Source organism: Stegostoma tigrinum, chromosome 11, assembly GCF_030684315.1.
Source record: "Stegostoma tigrinum isolate sSteTig4 chromosome 11, sSteTig4.hap1, whole genome shotgun sequence".
In the NCBI taxonomy this organism is placed as follows: Eukaryota; Metazoa; Chordata; class Chondrichthyes; order Orectolobiformes; family Stegostomatidae; genus Stegostoma; species Stegostoma tigrinum.
In genome coordinates this window covers 39,912,721-39,930,473 of record NC_081364.1, presented here as the reverse complement: position 1 = coordinate 39,930,473, position 17,753 = coordinate 39,912,721, and the positions used below count along the sequence as shown (strand labels likewise).

General features: G+C 40.6%; 1 protein-coding gene across 2 annotated transcripts in view; it reads right to left on the bottom strand.

The window, feature by feature from the left end:
• The window catches only part of shq1 (SHQ1, H/ACA ribonucleoprotein assembly factor), a 120,629-nt gene that overhangs the window by 52,648 nt on the left and 50,228 nt on the right, over nucleotides 1-17,753 (bottom strand). For both annotated transcript variants that reach the window (XM_048547956.2, XM_048547957.2), the window contains exons 8-10: nucleotides 11,574-11,728; nucleotides 11,200-11,253; nucleotides 6,878-7,001 (exon numbers count right to left, since the gene is read on the bottom strand). In XM_048547956.2, the coding sequence (XP_048403913.1) occupies nucleotides 6,878-7,001; nucleotides 11,200-11,253; nucleotides 11,574-11,728 (333 nt within the window). The remainder of the gene's footprint in view (nucleotides 1-6,877; nucleotides 7,002-11,199; nucleotides 11,254-11,573; nucleotides 11,729-17,753) is intronic.

Genomic DNA, 17,753 nt, shown 5'->3' with positions numbered 1-17,753 from the left:
TGAAAGATGAGCCAGACAGCCGTATGAATGCTTAAAGCCAGCAATATAGGAGAGCATCACGTTACGGCAGGGAGAAATTTCCTGCAGGTACAGCTGCTTAAATCTGTCAAGCACAGGGCTTACACCCATCAATTAGCCATGTAAGATTGTATTTGTCCCTTTGGTTTGAAATGATTCGAACAAATAACAAAGATTTTTATTTAAAATCTTAAAACTGATGTGCTGACACTTCCAACAGATTACTTTGTTTAACAGCAACCATCTTCCTTTCCATCACTGGCTGTCACTCGGCTTCCTGGTTTAAGTAAACGTGGACAGGAGATCCAGCAGGAAGCTTTTGTCACCGAAACTGTAATATCCTAAGCAGAGCTGAATTTTTAAAAGGTAGGAGGGACTGAGTCATTGGAGACTCATGTCAGTTGGCATGAAGTTTAAAAAGAAAAAGCTCTTGTTGCTAATAATTCTGCAACTTGGAGTCATCAATTGATGAAATGCGAATAAATGCTCATGTGGGAAATTAGCTCGTACAAATTTGATAATGCATTCTTTCAGCATGTAAATACAATCAAATCGAGGAAGTACAATGAAAGTGGTTCCCTCTCCACTGATGATGGCAGCAGGACAACTATAGCAACAATGGCTCCCGCCAGCAAGCTTCATCCTACACTGTGTTGGTGGACTCATTACTCATCCAATCCATTTCAGTGTCACTGGGATCAAAGTCACATTTCTGTTAGCTACAGACAGCTGCAGATGTCCATGCATTGACACAATGCTGCTGGAGCTGTGCAGAGTGAAGATGACAAATGGCACACTATCACGTTTGGAGACTCTCATAATTCATTTTGATTGTTATTACCATAATCACTTTTAAATGCCACTTACTTTTGGCTCCAGTTTTACAAGCTAGAATATGCTGAAAATTAGTCAGCTAACTCCCTTAAAGTCATTCTCATCCATCAGTGATGAGCTTCTACAAAGTACTTCAATTTATTATTATTAATAAACAACAACAACAACTATATTGGCTCCAATTGATTCAGAAAAGCATCAAGACACAAAGCTTTGCTGGAACTCTGGATTACAAACTTGTTCACAATGGAAATGCAGAAACTGTTCCAATAACCCCATAAAAATACTATCTCTGGGCACTCTAAATACCAACACACATGCGAACAACCTCCATAAGATAGTTATTTCAAAGGAACACAGTCTTTTATTGATTGCAGAAGTTGAGACAGTAAAGATAGGAAAGTTGTTTTATTGTTTAAAAAAAAAGACTTCTTGTGAGTCTGGTTCACAAAGTGATATCTAATGATCTCAGGGCTTATTCAAAATCACCTTGGTGAATAATGTTTAAAGATCGATCTATCTATAGACTATGTGGGTGGGGAGGGGGGGGGGGGAGCGCCTTGGCAATTTGAGCAGAAAACGAACGTAGGCTGGGGTATCTTTTCACCTGGAGCGTCAGAGGCGGCAGGGTGACCTTTTGGAGGTTTATAAGATCATGGGGAGCATGGATAGTGTGAATAGCCAAGGTCTTTTCCACAGAGTGAGAGATAGAGTCCAAAAATAAAAGGATATAGGTTGAAGGTCAGAGAGGAAAGTCTTAAAAATAGACTTTTTCCACACAGAGGGTGATGTTGGTGGGTACAATTACAACATTTGAAAGGCATCTGGATGGGTATATGAATAGGAAGGGAAGGGTTTAAGAGGGATATCGGCCAAAATGCCAGCAAAAGGGGCCACATTAATTGAGGATATCTCGTCGGCATGGACAAGTTGGACCAACAGTGTTTCCATACTGTATAACTCTAGGACTATATTTAGTTGTAAAACTGAAAAACGCCCCATGGACATGAAACTGGGGTTGCTGACCGCAGGAACAAGGCCAAACAATAGGACACATTTTGGTATGCGGTGAGCAGAACTGACCAATCTGAAATGCAAACATTTTTGCTACTTGGCTGTCAGTGTAAAGGTTACATTGACTCAAAAGGCACAGCAAGAGGAAGATACTATCCATTCAATAAAAGTCTACTGCTTATTTATATGTGCAGCAGCTTACTCTTCTCTCCATTTAACTTCTGTTTGCCCTCTGCTGAAAAAGTGTGATTAACTGCATCTTGAGTCCTGGTTTCAATCACAAAACTTGTGAACCAAATATAATTGCAAGTATTAAATGTGCTCAATCTTAAGTGAAGAGGCCAAAACTTCCAGCTTGTCATTTAATCTAAATGTTTCCTTACCTATGATGCATGCATAATCAGAACAAACACAGCATTGATCATTTTGCCTGTTATTCACACTCTCTCATCTCCTCTGGGGAACAGTGTGAATCAAAAAAACAAAATTGCTCCAAGCAGCAATTTGAGTCGTGCTAGTTTCTTGCTGACAAACAGGTTGGAAGCAGCCACCTTACTTCTGGCTGTACAATCACATTAGCACGTACGCATGAAAGATAACCCCTTTAAATTTTGACTATACTAGATTTGTGTTCAAGTGCTCCAGGGAAATAAAAATGGACTTGTGTCTAGATTGCAAAACCAGCTATACCTTAAGAGTGAGTATCGTACAATGGACTATGGTCCACCACTTACAGTCAAAGTCACTTCAAATGAATTCCCACTTGGCACTAAAATACTGTCTACATTGGATTAATTACATGCAGTTTGTTTTTGAATGCCTTCATGGGATGTGGCCATGACTGGCTCAGCAAATATTTATTGCCCAGAGGGTAGTTAAGAGTCAACCATATTGCCAAACATCTGGAGTGGCATGTATGCCAGACTGGGTTGAAGACAGCGCGTTTGATTCCCTAAAAGGATACTAGTGAACCAAGATAACAAAGTGTGGAGCTGGATAAACACAGCAGGCCAAGCAGCATCTCAGGAGCACAAAAGCTGACGTCTCCAACATCTGCAGTTCCCATTATCTCTGATACTAGTGAGCCAGCTGGGTTTTTATGTCAACTGACGTGGCTGCCATTAGAACAGCTCTTAAATTTTTAACGAATCCAAATTTCAATCCAGAACATCGACTGAGGTTCTGGATTGATTGTTATTGCTATTTCACCATTGTCTCGATTGAAGTGATCACTTGGGGAGAACCAAGACATGTGGAGAGGTGATTAAATCAAGGCACTGTATTCAATCATGGGACTGGCTCCACAGCCTGAGTGGTCTACACCTATTTCTACTATTTATGTTCTTTCGAAACACCGTGGGATAGCTCAAGGACTTAAGAGCTATGTATCATAGAAAATATATTTAAGAAGTAATACTTTCTAAGTTCTTTCTTTCGCAGCTTATGACTACGAAGAGGCAGGTTTCATCCTCCATATCATGTAGTGACCAGACTTGATCATCAGAACCATTTTGCTGTGGGGGTGGAGAACTCAGACCTCTAATTTTCAAGCTCAAGTGCACGTTTTAGTCATGGTTATTGCCAGAGGTGAAGAAGCAGACTTATTTACCTTTTCACCAGGTTTGGAGCAAAATCAACAAATCAATTAACCTCACACAAAACCTTTAAAATTACTGAGAGTGTAGGCCATAACTTCTTTGTGCAGACATAAAGAAATACTGCATTAGTCTTAGTTCATCTAGTGTTTAGACAAATGGTTAAAATAAAGCAGGGGTGGGGGCGGTCGGGGAAGAGGTGGGAAGACGAAACAGCATGGAGAAGGGGGAGAAAAAAAAGAATATGAGTGGACTGAAACTTGGACAGTAGACTCTTTCCTCAAAACTGCCTCCTTCAGCAACGACCCCATTAAAACAACTCTGCATATTACTTCCACGCCAAGCATTGTGCATGAGTAAGGTGTTGGTACAACTTTTAACATGACATCCAGAAAGCACAACTCCGATATAATTCAATGTTTTTGGCACCAAGTCAGAGAAGCTACAAAGATAACCAATGTGGGAAGTGAAACTGCTGCAGTAGAGGTTGCTCTTCTGTCAGCAGATTCAAGTTTTGTTCACTTTAACGATAATGCACACAACCTCTATTCTCCTCTACCAACGCTAGTGAGGCAACGCATAGCTTTGCAAACTCAGGTATGAGAGTCCCGAACAAGCTAGACGCTTGTTTGGATCTAAACTGACAGTTAGAATAATTTAAAGAATTTAGTGCCTGAAGCAACGGAGGTTAAGAGAATAAGCAGGACTCCAGGATTCAAACTGAAACATGAAAAAAACCTTGACCATACAAAACTTCAGTAAAACAAATAAGTAAAAATAACTAAATAAGTGGACTGAACAAGAAAGATAATGATTCTAAAACAAAGCAAAATGCTAGTTTCAACCAATTCAACAGTCATAATCCATCTTAATCTTTACAGTGTCTTTCGTACCAATTGGCTTTTAAAATGTATTCATCCTCTAAAAGCCAGTACCTCGTACTTAGTAAAAGGTTTTTCTGACCATTATACGCCATAGCCCATAGACATACATAGATGTGACATTATTTCAAGGCCAGACTTTTCCCCACTCTACAGAAGTGTCCAATGCTTAAAAACTTGCTTTTCCATTCTCAATGCACACAGAACTGAGTTCTTTGTTTAAGCACAATAGACTACATTTCTCGCAGCAGTTCAGAGAATAGTTCCATACTCAAGCAGTTACCAGCATGTAATCTCCCACCTCCACAGAAACCTTCCAGTTAATTTAGTTCTAGGAATGTCTCAACAGTGTTACAGGACCCAAAAACTTTAACTCGGACTTCTTTCCACAGATACTGCCAGACCAACCGGGATTTTCCAGCAATTTCTTTTTATTACAAATTCAAGTGTTGTTTGCAAGCACACAAAGGCATAATGCGCAAAAAGAAAGTAAATAACCTCCAACTCAGTTAAAAGGGAACCAAAATACTATGTTTTTAATCTTCAATATAATCCATAAGCTATAAACATAAATTCCAGAATGAAGACTAATATTTTCAATAACATATCTTACTTTTAACCCAAGAGCTTGAAAACACAGACATTGCAACAATTTACTAAATACCAAATGTAATTTATGCAAAATCAACATGCTACTTGCTCAAGTTACAATAATTACCCCACAGTTTAAATACACAGTTTAGCAGTCTATTTCTTCAGGGGATTTGGATAATCTATTCAGTTAAGCAACGAATTAAGCTGGAATACCATTAACATCTTGGAGGAACACCAATGATTTATGCCCACACACAGTCTGCACATCTGAGAGTTTAATCACAAGGTTAAATACATTCACAAAGTATTCTCTTAATTGATTACAGTTCTATCTTTCAAATGCAGCCGAAATAATGTGGCCAAAAATCTTTGAAATAAATGGTTTCTACATTGACAACACCAAGAAGAATCATTAAGCATATAAACGTGATTTCCACCAGCCCACAGCCAGAACATTTGACAATAATCATGTACACAAAATAAAAAAAGAATATTTTCTTTCTTAAAATTTAATTTTGAGGCTCTTCTTGTATTATGCAGAGTCTACGGTAACTTTTTAATGTTTAAATATGATACTTTGGCAATGGTTTTGTCAAATTTGCATCAGCATTCAGCAATTTACTGACCTTGCACTCTCACGTACTACTTCACCATTTTAAAAGTCATACAAAAAATTGAGTTGGTTAATTTAACTCAAATTTATTAATTCCAAAAAAAATTACCAGCACTCAATTCTCAGTACGAAGTACCATTCTCTACGAAAAATTAATTCAGATTTGTCCAACTGTTTCGAACATCCATTTGCCAACGGGTTTATGGAGTTGCCCCACTGATCATAAATGTGGGTTCGACAAACCAGTTTAGCCACAAACAAATCCCATGAACTTTGCAGAGCATAATCAGAAATGAGGACTGTAGCCAAACAAAATATATGCGTGTGCTGGTGGGAGGTGGGTGGAAAGAGAGGAGGAGTTTAAAATCAGAATAGGGCAAAGGGAACATGTAGGAATATCTCAGTGTAGTGCTGATGCAGGAGAAGATAGTACTGTCAGTAATGGGATAAAAGGATGGGTTGGGGATATGCACAATAAAGTAGGAGGAACAGTTGCAGGAATGAAGACATTAACAGAGAAAAGAAAGACTGAAGCCATGAGGCACCGAAACATGAGCACGCTATTTTTAAGTGTGAAGCTTTGTGGAGCCGCTGTGGTAGTAGATGAGCAGACACTACTGCATGTATCTAGTTCTTCAAAGAATTGGATAACTTTAGTTTAAAGTGGAGGATGGTGGTTAACAAGCACTGAAATAGTGGAAAATGGAAACAGAAAATCACGACAGAAACTAACTAGGTCTGGCAGCATCTAAGAGGAGAAAACATGAGTCAACATTCCAAGTCTAGTGACATTTCAGCTCAAGGGTCAAAGGACAATTCTCCACAGATATTGCTAAACCTGTTGAATTTCATTACCATTTTGTTTTTGTTTCCATTTCCAGCATGTACATTTCTTGCTTTTATTATACTGGAATAATTGTGTGTGGAGATGACAATGGCACGAACAACACATTAGGCAGCCCAAGGATAGAAATAGCAATGCATTTGGAAGTATAGCCAAGGATTCAGAAGCTCAATCCGGGCTCAGATAGGATGTCAAAGTTGCAAGAAGTCTGGTACTCTGCAGCCAAGGAGGCAGTTCGTGGCTATGCCCAACAAATGATGGTTTCTGTCTTTACAATGCTTAACTGGAATATATTATGCCTTAGTCAACTCATGAGTGACTGACTGACCCTTGACTGTATTTCCAAGGTATATCATCACTACACAGTCTAATTTGTTGCACTACAGGATTAATAACAACTGATCCACTGAGCATCATCTTTGGTTACTAACTTGTAAAAGGAGGTTCTTAACAACTTTATTTCAGGTTTACAAATGGTTCTTACCCAGCTGAAGTATTAAGACTCCATCCTCAATGACTTTCAGAGCTAAATGGAAATGTCTATAAAAGGGATAACACAACACTCTTCTGCAGAAAGACACAAGAACTTCTTGAAGAGAATGGTAAGTCTGTTCAACAAGAAACAAAAAAATCACAGCTGTATCACAATGTCATTCATTTCAGAAGGCAACATCTTATTTTCACTCTAAAATTTGGCAACAAATTTACTGCAGCCAAGGTAAATATAAATGAAGACTCTTCTCACAACAGCAGTTCATATCCAAGAATCATGAACCTACATGACTCTAAGGATGGCACGGTGGCTCAGTGGTCAGCATTGTTGCCTCACAGCTCCAGGGGTCAAGGTTCGATTCTACCCTTGGGCACTTGGCTGTGTAGAGTTTGCACATTCCCCCTAGGTTTCTTCCAAAGATGTGCAGTTTTGGTTGATTAGCCACAGAAATGCTGAATTACAGGGATACAACAGGGATGCTCATCAGAAGGTTGGTGTGGACTTGATGGGCCACATGGCTTCCTTCCACAATGTAGAATAGATTCATATAGAATCCCTTTGAACCTAGATGTGTCAAAACACCAAACCTCAATTCATCAAAAGCTCGAACATGCACATCAAGTAGTAACACCCCTGGCTTACAGTGCAGGAAATGCTACTTGTTCCCTCTTCAAGAATAATTCAGCTTCAGTGTTATACATCTTAAAACAGGTTTCAACTTAGAACATAATCTTGGATTTGTATGGAATTTTTGAACTCTGTCACTTTACACTAGGGAGATAATTATCACAGACTATGCACCTTCTCCACCAAAAACAAAAACAAATATTGCCTTTTATTCAGAGACATATTCTGCATTTTCAAGCAGCTACTTGTATTGTCAAGCCAAACCAGACAAAAGAAGTGGGACTACAGGGTGGATTGGTATACTTTTGTTGTATCAACTGCTTCCAACATTCATTCAAATGAAGTTGCAAAGCACAAATCATACTCCCACAAAGAAAGGACTCAAATCAACATCAGTCCATTCTCCACAACCTTTCGGATTTAACAAATTCAGGCAACCACCTGCACATCACTGAACTTTCTAACAGAGTCAGTCATACAGCATGGAAACAGACTCTTTGGCCTAACCAGTCAATGCCAAATATAAAGCCAAACTAAACTAGTCCCATCTGCCTGCTCCTGGCCCATTTCCCTCCAAAACCTTGCCATTCACGTACTTATCCAAATGTCTTTAAACGTCATCACTTTCTCAGCAAGTTCATTCCTGAGAACACAAACCACCCTCTAGAAAATTTGCCCCTTGTCTTTTTTCAAATCTCGCTCGTCTCACCTTAAAAATGTGTCCCCTTGTCTTGAAATCCCCTATTCTAGGCAAAAGACAGCTACCATTCGCCCTATGTATACGCCTCATGATTTTATAAGCCTCTATAGATACAAAACATCTCATTTGAACATTGTTATCTATCTAGACTTCCAAAAGACCTTTGATACGGTGCCTCACGCGAGGCTGCTGAGCAAGGTGAGGGCCCATGGTGTTTGAGGTGAGCTACTGGCTTGGATTGAGGATTGGCTGTCTGACAGAAGGCAGGGAGTTGGGATAAAAGGCTCTTTTTCCAGAATGGCAACCGGTGACGAGCGGTGTCCCGCAGGGTTCAGTGTTGGGGCCACAGCTGTTCACCTTATATATTAATGATCTGGATAAAGGGGCTGGGGACATTCTGGCGAAGTTTGCCGATGATACAAAGATGAGTGGACAGGCAGGTAGTACTGAGGAGGTGGGGAAGCTGCAGAAAGATTTAGACAGTTTAGGAGAGTGGTCCAGGAAATGGCTGATGAAATTCAATGTGAGTAAATGTGAGGTTTTGCACTTTGGGAAAAAGAATACAGGCATGGACTATTTTACGAATTTTCTCACTGTTTAGAAATCAGAAGTGCAAAGGGATCTGGGAGTGTTGGTTCAGGGTTCTCTAGAGGTTAACCTGCAGGTAGGGTCCGTAATTAAGAAAGCGAATGTAATGTTGTCGTTTATCTCAAGAGGGTTGGAATATAAAAGCAGCCATATGCTTCTGAGGCTTCATAAAGCTCTAGTTAGGCCCCATTTAGAATACTGTGTCCAATTTTGGGCCCCACACCTCAGGAAAGACATACTAGCCCTGAAGCGTGTCCAGCGGAGATTCACACGGATGATCCCTGGAATGGTAGGTTTAGCGTATGATGAACGGCTAAGGATCCTGGGATTGTACGCATTAGAGTTTAGAAGGTTGAGGGGAGTTCTAATAGAAACTTACAAGATAATGTATGGTTTAGAAGGGGTGGACGCTAGGAAGTTGTTTCCGTTAGGTGGGGAGACTAGGACCCGTGGACACAGCCTTAAAATTAGAGGGGGTAAATTTAAAATTGAAATGAGACGACATTTCTTCAGCCAGAGAGTGGTGGGCTTGCGAAATTCATTGCCGCGGAGTGCAGTGGAGGCCGGGACGTTGGATGCCTTCAAGGCAGAGATCAACAAATTCTTGATCTCAGAAGGAATCAAGGGCTACGGGGAGAGTGCAGGGAAGTGGTGTTGAAATGCCCCTCAGGCATGATTTAAATGGCGGAGTGGGCTTGATGGGCCGAATGGCCTTACTTCCACTCCTATGTCTTATGATCTTATGGACTGGTGACCCCTTTGATGGTACGTACACAATTTGTTATTTAGCCTAGGCCCGGTCTGATAGTCACTGCTGTTAAAAGTAAAATCACCAATGTGGGCATGACAATGAGCAGGAGTTCAATGCGAACAAATAAAAAGGCGAAAAATGCGAAAGCTTATTGTTTATTGTCTGCCTGCCATTTTCTGAAATTGCAAAAGTATGAACCATAATAGTTGGGGAGACACATTACTCATCAATTATAAGTTCTTTACCATGTGTATACCTGTTTGCTCGCCCAGCAAGATTTCCACATTCATAATATTGCCAAAGTTGACCCAGCTCAGTTCATTTGCTGCTAAAGTCCTATTTTATGCCTGGTTTTATTGTTTGCTGATGACACATGGGTGTGGTTGGCTAAGCTGGTGCCTATAAACCAGCTACAGGCCTTGCGGTGTAAGGACACCCACTGTGCTATTAGGATGGGTGACCAGCTGACAAGAAAGGAACCGTGGTAGGCTTCCAAGTCAGGATGGTGGGGGGCTCAGAGGGGAACATGCTGGTGGTGGTTTCCCCAAATATCTGATCTCATATTTCTAAGGTGGTCATGCTTGTGAATTTCAAAGTGATGTCTAAGGAGGCTCAGTGAATTGCTGCAACGCATCTTGTGGATACGTACTGCTCACTGTTTGGTCGTGGTGAAGCTTGTGATTTGAGTGAGTGTTGATGGAGCGCCACTCAATCAGACAAGTGCAGGTTATTCCATCTCAGTTGGCATGGGACTTGATGGTGGACGTGTACTGTAGACAGAAAGCAAACTGGCTGTTGCAGAATTCTTTGCCACTGACCTGCTCTGCCTACAGTATTTAAAAGGCTGTTTCAGTTCAGCTTTTACAACTCAGAACATAGGGCATGTACTGTGCTGTATTGTTCTTTGGGCAATGATGTTGCGTCTCTAAAGTATCTGACTCCACTACCAGTGCCGGCAGTGCATTCCACATGCCCACCATTCTCTGTGTAAAGAACCTACCTCTGACATTTTGATCAATGGTATCCCACAGGATACTGACACTAGGGGATTTATTGCTCTAGATCTGACCACTCTGATGCATACTGGGACGCCTTACCTTCTGCATACTCAGTAAACTTAAGCTCATTTGTGGATAGCAGGAAATAAGTGAAGTTAGCTGTCACAGTCAAGAGAATCTGGTAACAATCAGTAATGTAAAAGGAAGAATTAGGAGCCTTGGACACGCACCCCTGGAATATCATTTCCTTGAGACAAAGGGAGAATGCACAGCACACCTAATTCAAAAGGTTGAGCAAACAGGCAACTGAATGGGGTCTATCACTCACCTCATGGGTTTTAAGTTCTCCCATATCAACATTGCAGACTAGATAACTGAAGCATTATCAATCTTCAGTGACTCTCTAATGGCTTTTATCCAACAGCTAAAGAGGCATTTGCCATCTGTCACTCCAGTCAATCAATGACTCATAGCAACTTTATTTAGGATCTTATATCCACAACTGCGGAGTTAATGTTCTGGAGAGATAAGCTTTAATGACTGAACATCCATTTTGTTGCTAGAAACAGCCGAGAGCTCTTAAATTGACTGATTTACCCAAGACTATATAGGAGGCAACAGAAATGGCATAAAAAGGCATTTCCCTTACTTCAAACCAACATAAAGTCCCGCTCAGTTTCCGGATGTTCCACGAGGATTCAGTCTGGGGAAAAAAAAACAAACAATTACACAAAAGTAAGCTCACTTTAAATACATTAACAAAGTTATTACTGACTGTACTGTTAATGTACCAGTTGTTTACTTTTATACCAGTCATCAGATTGAGGGGGTGGCTGCAAGCTGTAGATGGACAGGCAGCACAGAAAGAACAAATACATCACTCTTCCCATTCTGGGAGAGGAATCAATCCAGCTCAGAAAGAGAGACGTTCTCTCTCGCCCTGAGATATTGCTCGGTCTACTGAGCTCAAACACATTCCTTCCTTTTAAAAAGTCAACTGCATGAATTTACAGGTTAACTTACATTAGCTTCTCCTTCAGTGATGCGGACTTCATAGGCATATGCAAGGATAATGTCAAGCAGGCCAAAGTAAACATTCTGGCATGACCTTTTATCCAGCAGGTAATTCTTGTTGGTGAAGTTTCGTAACTGTTCCTTTTCATCTTCAGAAAATTCAACTGAGGATGAGAGAGGTTTTGTTTATTGTAACGCTACTCAATCAGCTTTTGAAGCATAAGTTTAAGAAGGTACTTGTTTCAAATACATTTTAAAATAAAACTTGTTCAATGAGGTTTCATTAATTGAACTACAGTGCCACATCCTTATACAGCACATAGAGGGTAATAAAATGTTCCAAGGCGTTTCAGAGGCAGAGGCATTCTGAATCAAAATGTGGTACAGAGACATTTAAGGAGACATTAGCAGATGCCTTATTGAGGAGAATATTGATTTGGAGAGGGGTTTACAAGAAACTGTAGAATTTAGGGAATAAGCAGCTGAGACACAGCCAACAATGGTGGAATAATTAGAATCCGGGATTTTAGAATCAGGGATGCCCCAGAGATTGGAATTAGATGAATGCAATTATCTCAGAAGGCTGTTTGGCTGACAGAAATTACAGTTAGGTCGGGGCCTGATTATGGAAGGAGCTGAAAGCAAGGATGAAAGCTTGGAAAAGAAGACTTCTTTAACTAGGAGCCAAAGTAGCTCAGTCAGCGCAAGCAGGATGGGCGAACATCATTTTAGAGAAGAGAGTATCGTATGAACAGGATCTCTGGGCAGTGCATAGAACCAAAAGAAAACTGATGCTTAAAGGTGGCACTGCAGGATGCAGCAGCTTACCCCACGTCACTTGGTGACCTTAGTCTGCATGCTCTCAACCCTCCCAAACCTGGCCTCAGTCCCCCTCTGTGTGGGGGCACAGCCTCTACATTAGGCCCCACATGTCAAAAGGCAACTGAATGCACATTTAAAGAAAATGGATATGCAAGGTTATGGGGAAAACAACTGGCATGTGGGAATAAATTCAACAGCTCTTGCAAGCAGCTGACACAGGTGTGATAAGTTGAATGGCCTCCTTCTGAGCTGTAGGATTCCATGTCACTTCTGAAAGGCTAAATGAATCTTAGCTCACTTAACAGTAAATTCCAAAGATAATGTTCGGTGCCATATTTCAGATATAAAAATCATATCTGGAAAATGTAAATGCAAAAAGATCACAAGTGGCTCACAGCCATCCATCCACATGCGTTTGAATTAAAACACTGAAATTGTGTTTCAAAATTTTACAGGTGTCTGAAATGGTTTCTTCAGACTGGATGGCAGCAAATGTGGCCTTACCACTAAGAACAGTGGGAAAGATCTGTTAGCCTAATATCAATTATAGGCAACATGATAATCTATAAAAGAGGAGATATCAGAAGATAGAGAAAATAATGGCAGGATTGGGCAGAGTCAACATGGATTTATAAAAAGGAAATCATGTTTAACAAACCTGCCAGAGTTTTTGTTTGAGTGTTAACTAAAAAAAAAGGCAGATGCAGTGTATTGAGGATTTACATTCACATGAAGTTTTTTGATAAGGTACCACCTATAACGTTGATAAACAAACAAAGCACATGGGACTGGAGAAATATACTTGCATGGATTCACAACTGGTTAACAAATAGAAAAAAGGGAAGAATAAATGGGTCATCTTCAGGTTGGCAAACAGACTAATGGGCTATCACAAGGATCAGTGCTCAAGCCCAGCTACAGACAAACTATACAATGCTTTGAAATTGGAAATATTACACTTGATCCCCAAATTTGCAGATAATATGAATCTTGGGGCAGGGGGGCGTTGCGAGGACAATACAAATGTGATTGAAGGAGATTTACAGGGTACAAGTGAATGGGTAGAAGTTTGGGAGACAGAATACAATGTGGAGAAGTGAGGTTATCCACATCATTAGGAAAAGTGATGAGAGGTTGTCAGAGTTCATGAGTGGTGGCTCAGTCACAGAGTACGTTCAAGACTGAGATCAATAGATTTCTACATATCAAATATTAAAAAACATGCAAGCAAAATGCACAAAAATCAAGTTGAAATTGAAGATACCCACAATTTAACTGAATGGGCTGAATTAATGACTCATTTCTTATAAAGCCAAAAATACAAGTTGAACTGACTAAAAGCCATGCTACTCAAAGTCAAAGAAAAGATTGATAACCAACAAGATAACAGATAAAAATATCAGCAGAACTGTTGCAGTGTGCATAACTGCAAGCAAGAACAGCAAACGTAGTTGTCAGAAACTAAAAAGAAGAAACTCCTCAGAAACCAGAGAAACCACACCCATTAATAGTACAAAGTCACCACATTAAACATTGCTGAAACTGTCACAGGACTGAATCATGTTTTACTATGAATGACTACTGCACCCTGCTGCAAAGTGCAGATTTCCAGGTGGAGACTTTGTATCATCAGCATCTTTTTGCACAGCCTTAACGTTTAAGGACAAATCCAAACACCCAATAATTGAACAGAACACCATAATAAAATTTTACATTTTTATACAAACACAAACTTTGTTGCATCTACGAATAAAATTTTAAAAAGCAAACCATATTAAATCTTTATAAACTACAATGTTACATTATGGTAAAAACACGCAGCCCCACTTTTTATTCTTCCTGTCCCTCAGCCTCCAGATTAGTGCTCCATTAAACACTGCAAGAACCTTGAAGGTTTATTCACTTCTTCTGCGACCAACCCAAAGCTGTGTGACAGCCCTCTGGGATTAACTTGAATTCTCCTTGGTACCTCAGCTTTCTCCAAATGTTACAATTTTCAGGGAAACCTTAAGTGACCCACAATGTTTCTGTCATGACTGTAAACTGTTCAATTGTGGATTTAACTGTTTTCTTGCTTAGGGATTTTAAGATCAGGCACACCCTTGTTCCCAATAGTCCTCAACGCTCCTACAATTTCTATATAGATGCTGGTCCACGGCAGATTTCAAGTTCCTGTCAGATGATGTCTTTTCTTGTGCCTGCGACAAGCTAGCTGACTGACTGCATGCTTCGCCCTCCACCCCACCCCCCTACACACACACAAAAAGGAAAATCCAAACTTCTAGTGTACATCTCTAACTGCACAGCACGTTCGCACAAACGAAAATGGAAACCAATTATTTTACCTTTAAACACAACTTTAATTCTGCAACCCACAAGAATAATTTATATTGTTTATGGAATTTACAGCTGAATTTCTGCTCTTAACAAGCAGCCCAAAGGACGTATTGGGCCTTGGACAGTGTACAACTTATGTTTACAAGAATGATACCAGGACTTCAGGGGCTATGTTAGGAGGAAAAATTATACAATTTAGACATGTTTTCTCTAGAATTTAGAAGGGTAAGGTGTGATTTGACCAAAGCCTTCAAGATATTAACAGGAAACTACAAGGTAAATTAAGATAAACTATTTCCATTGGTTTGGGATTCCAGAACTCAGGGATACAGTCTGAGGATTAGGGTCAGACTATCCAGGATAGATGTTAGAAAGCGCTTCTATGCACAAAGGGTGGTACACGTCAGGAACCCCTTTCTCCCAAAGGCACTAGGTGCAAGATTAGTTGCAGAGTCTAAATCGGAGCCAGACACATTTTTGTTAGGCAAATGTATTAAGGGAGTCGGGCTAAAGACAGGTGCATGGAGTTAGGCCACAGATCAGCCATGATCTCACTGAATGATGGAATAGACTCGAGCAACTGAATGGACTATTCCCTGTCCTGTGTTCTTAATTCCCTTGTAGGCCCACTGTGCCCAGATCCTGTGTTTTGGAACTACATGCGTAAATTTCCATCTTCTCCTTTACTTGTCCATGGATTGCAGGTATCGCTGGCCAGGCCAACATTTACTGCCTCAGACAGGATGCCAATGAAGTGTTTGCCTGAACTGCTGTGGTGCTTAGGATGAAACTCCAAACACTACTTTTAGAGAGGGAGTTCCATTTTTTGACTCAGCGACATTGAAACAATGCTAATATAGTTCATTTAGGATCAGGAGGGATATAGAGGACAATTTGACCCGAGTGGTACTCTCATTCATCCACTGTCGTCGCCCTTCTCGTTGGTAATAGATTGCAGATTTGTAAAGGCCTTTTTAAAAAAAGTCTTTGTGAGGTACCTTGTTTCCGGTCATCCCTCCACTTGTTCACATCCACAAGTTACTCACTGAGGAATTCCTAGTTGCTGATCTGCTCTTAGAACTAGTTCAGTTTCTGGTAAAATGGTAACCTCCAGGATGTTGAAAATAGGGTATCCAAACGATAATAATGCCATTGAATGACAAAGGAAGATTGTGAGGAGGAGAGTGAGGCAATTACTTGACAGAACAACTGTTGTCCGAATCCAGTCCCACTCCTAAAATGTTCAGGCCTTGGTGATAAGCATCATTCCCCACCCATCCACCCTAATCTTGGCTGCTTTCATTCTATAATGATTGCTGCTAATATCAAGATAAAAGAGGAGAATCAGGCCCAAAAACAGAATTGTTGAAAAGTGCTTCAAACTCAGTGAAGTTCACTTCATATATAGCCAAACTGGAGATGTGCCAATGCAACAGGAGTAATGAAATAACTGCAGCCCGAGAATTCCAACTCCATAACACAGACAATTATCATCAAGTCTGCACTGGGGTCTTTCTCCATATGAAGCAGTGAGTCTAAGCCCAGACTGTTGCTGAATTCCAATGCTTCCTATCACATCCTCCCCCGCCAAATAATTTGTTTCGCAAAAGGACAAAGGTAATGACTGACAAGGAGATTGTCCTCTCCAAATCAATAAATCCACAAGCCAAACTAAAAAACAAAACACTGGACACGGTACTGAGTTCTTCCAGCAGCTGATTCTTATTTCAGAATGTTTAAGTCAATTGATTCTTAAGCACAGGCAGCATTCATCTTCCCTAATTGTATTTGGAAGTCAATTCTGTGTATTGATTACTCTGTAAAGAAGTTCCTGATTTAATTCTCAAATTTGCAAAATAGCATCAAGCAGCAAAACTGAATTCAATGGAAAGACGACAGGGAAATTTCTACTGGAATCCTACCCAGTAGAAATGGAGGAGGATTATGATCGTAGGACAAAACTGCATGGTTTCCTCAGGCGAGTGTCTCAAACAGAAGGACAATCAATACAACCAAAAAAAAGTGGTAACTGAGACTGCAGTGATTCATCTTGAAATACCCCAAAATGGAGGACCGAGATCACAGCATATTCACTTTTAAGTGTTATCATAGTTTCTGGATAGATGAGCCATCTTCAGCTCCTTCAGTGATCTATCCCCTGTCACAGTAGGGATAGTCAATGATGGTTTCACAATGTTCTGTTCCATTTGCAATGCTAAAGCAGTCTGTGTCCACACATAACACGACCTGGAGAACTTTCAGCCTTGGGTTCAACAGTGGCATGCAACATTCAGGTCACACAAGTTCTGTGCAATGGCCAACAAAGGAATCTAGCTATCACCTTTAGAAGTTCAATGGCTTTATCGTTGATTTCTGCCATTGTCAACATCCTGTGGGTTACAACTGATCAGATACTGAACTGGACCAGCCAGGCACATATGATGGTTACAACGGCAGGTTAGGGGCTGGCAATTCTGCCACAAGAAGCTCACCTCCCAACTTCCCAATGTCCCTCCACCATCTACAAAGCAGGAAATCAAAAGGAAAGATAGGATACTCCCCCTTTGCCTGAATGATGCAGCTCCAGAACGTACAGGCTCAGTGGGCCAAAGGGCCCATTTCTGTGCTGGATTGTTCTTCAACAACACTTAAACTCAGCACTCACCCGAGACAAAACAAAACAGCCTACATCTTCAGCATTCCATGCCACTAACTTAAAATTCACATTCTCCACCGCTGGTACATGGTGGCAGCAATGGAAGATGCATTGCAAGCAAGTCCAGCAAACCTCCTTTGCAAGCGTTTTCCAAATCTGCAACCTCTACCACCTCAAAGGATGAGTCACAGATGGATGGGAACAGCACCTCCTCCTGAACACACTAGCAGCACACTATCTTGACTTAGAACCATCTTACTGTGCCTTTGGTGTTGCCATTTCAGCAATTTCTGCTTCTGTTGTAAGTATGTATGTCAGTCTACTCGGAACCATGATTGTTAACCATTATGAATCAGAGAACAAATAACTGGAGG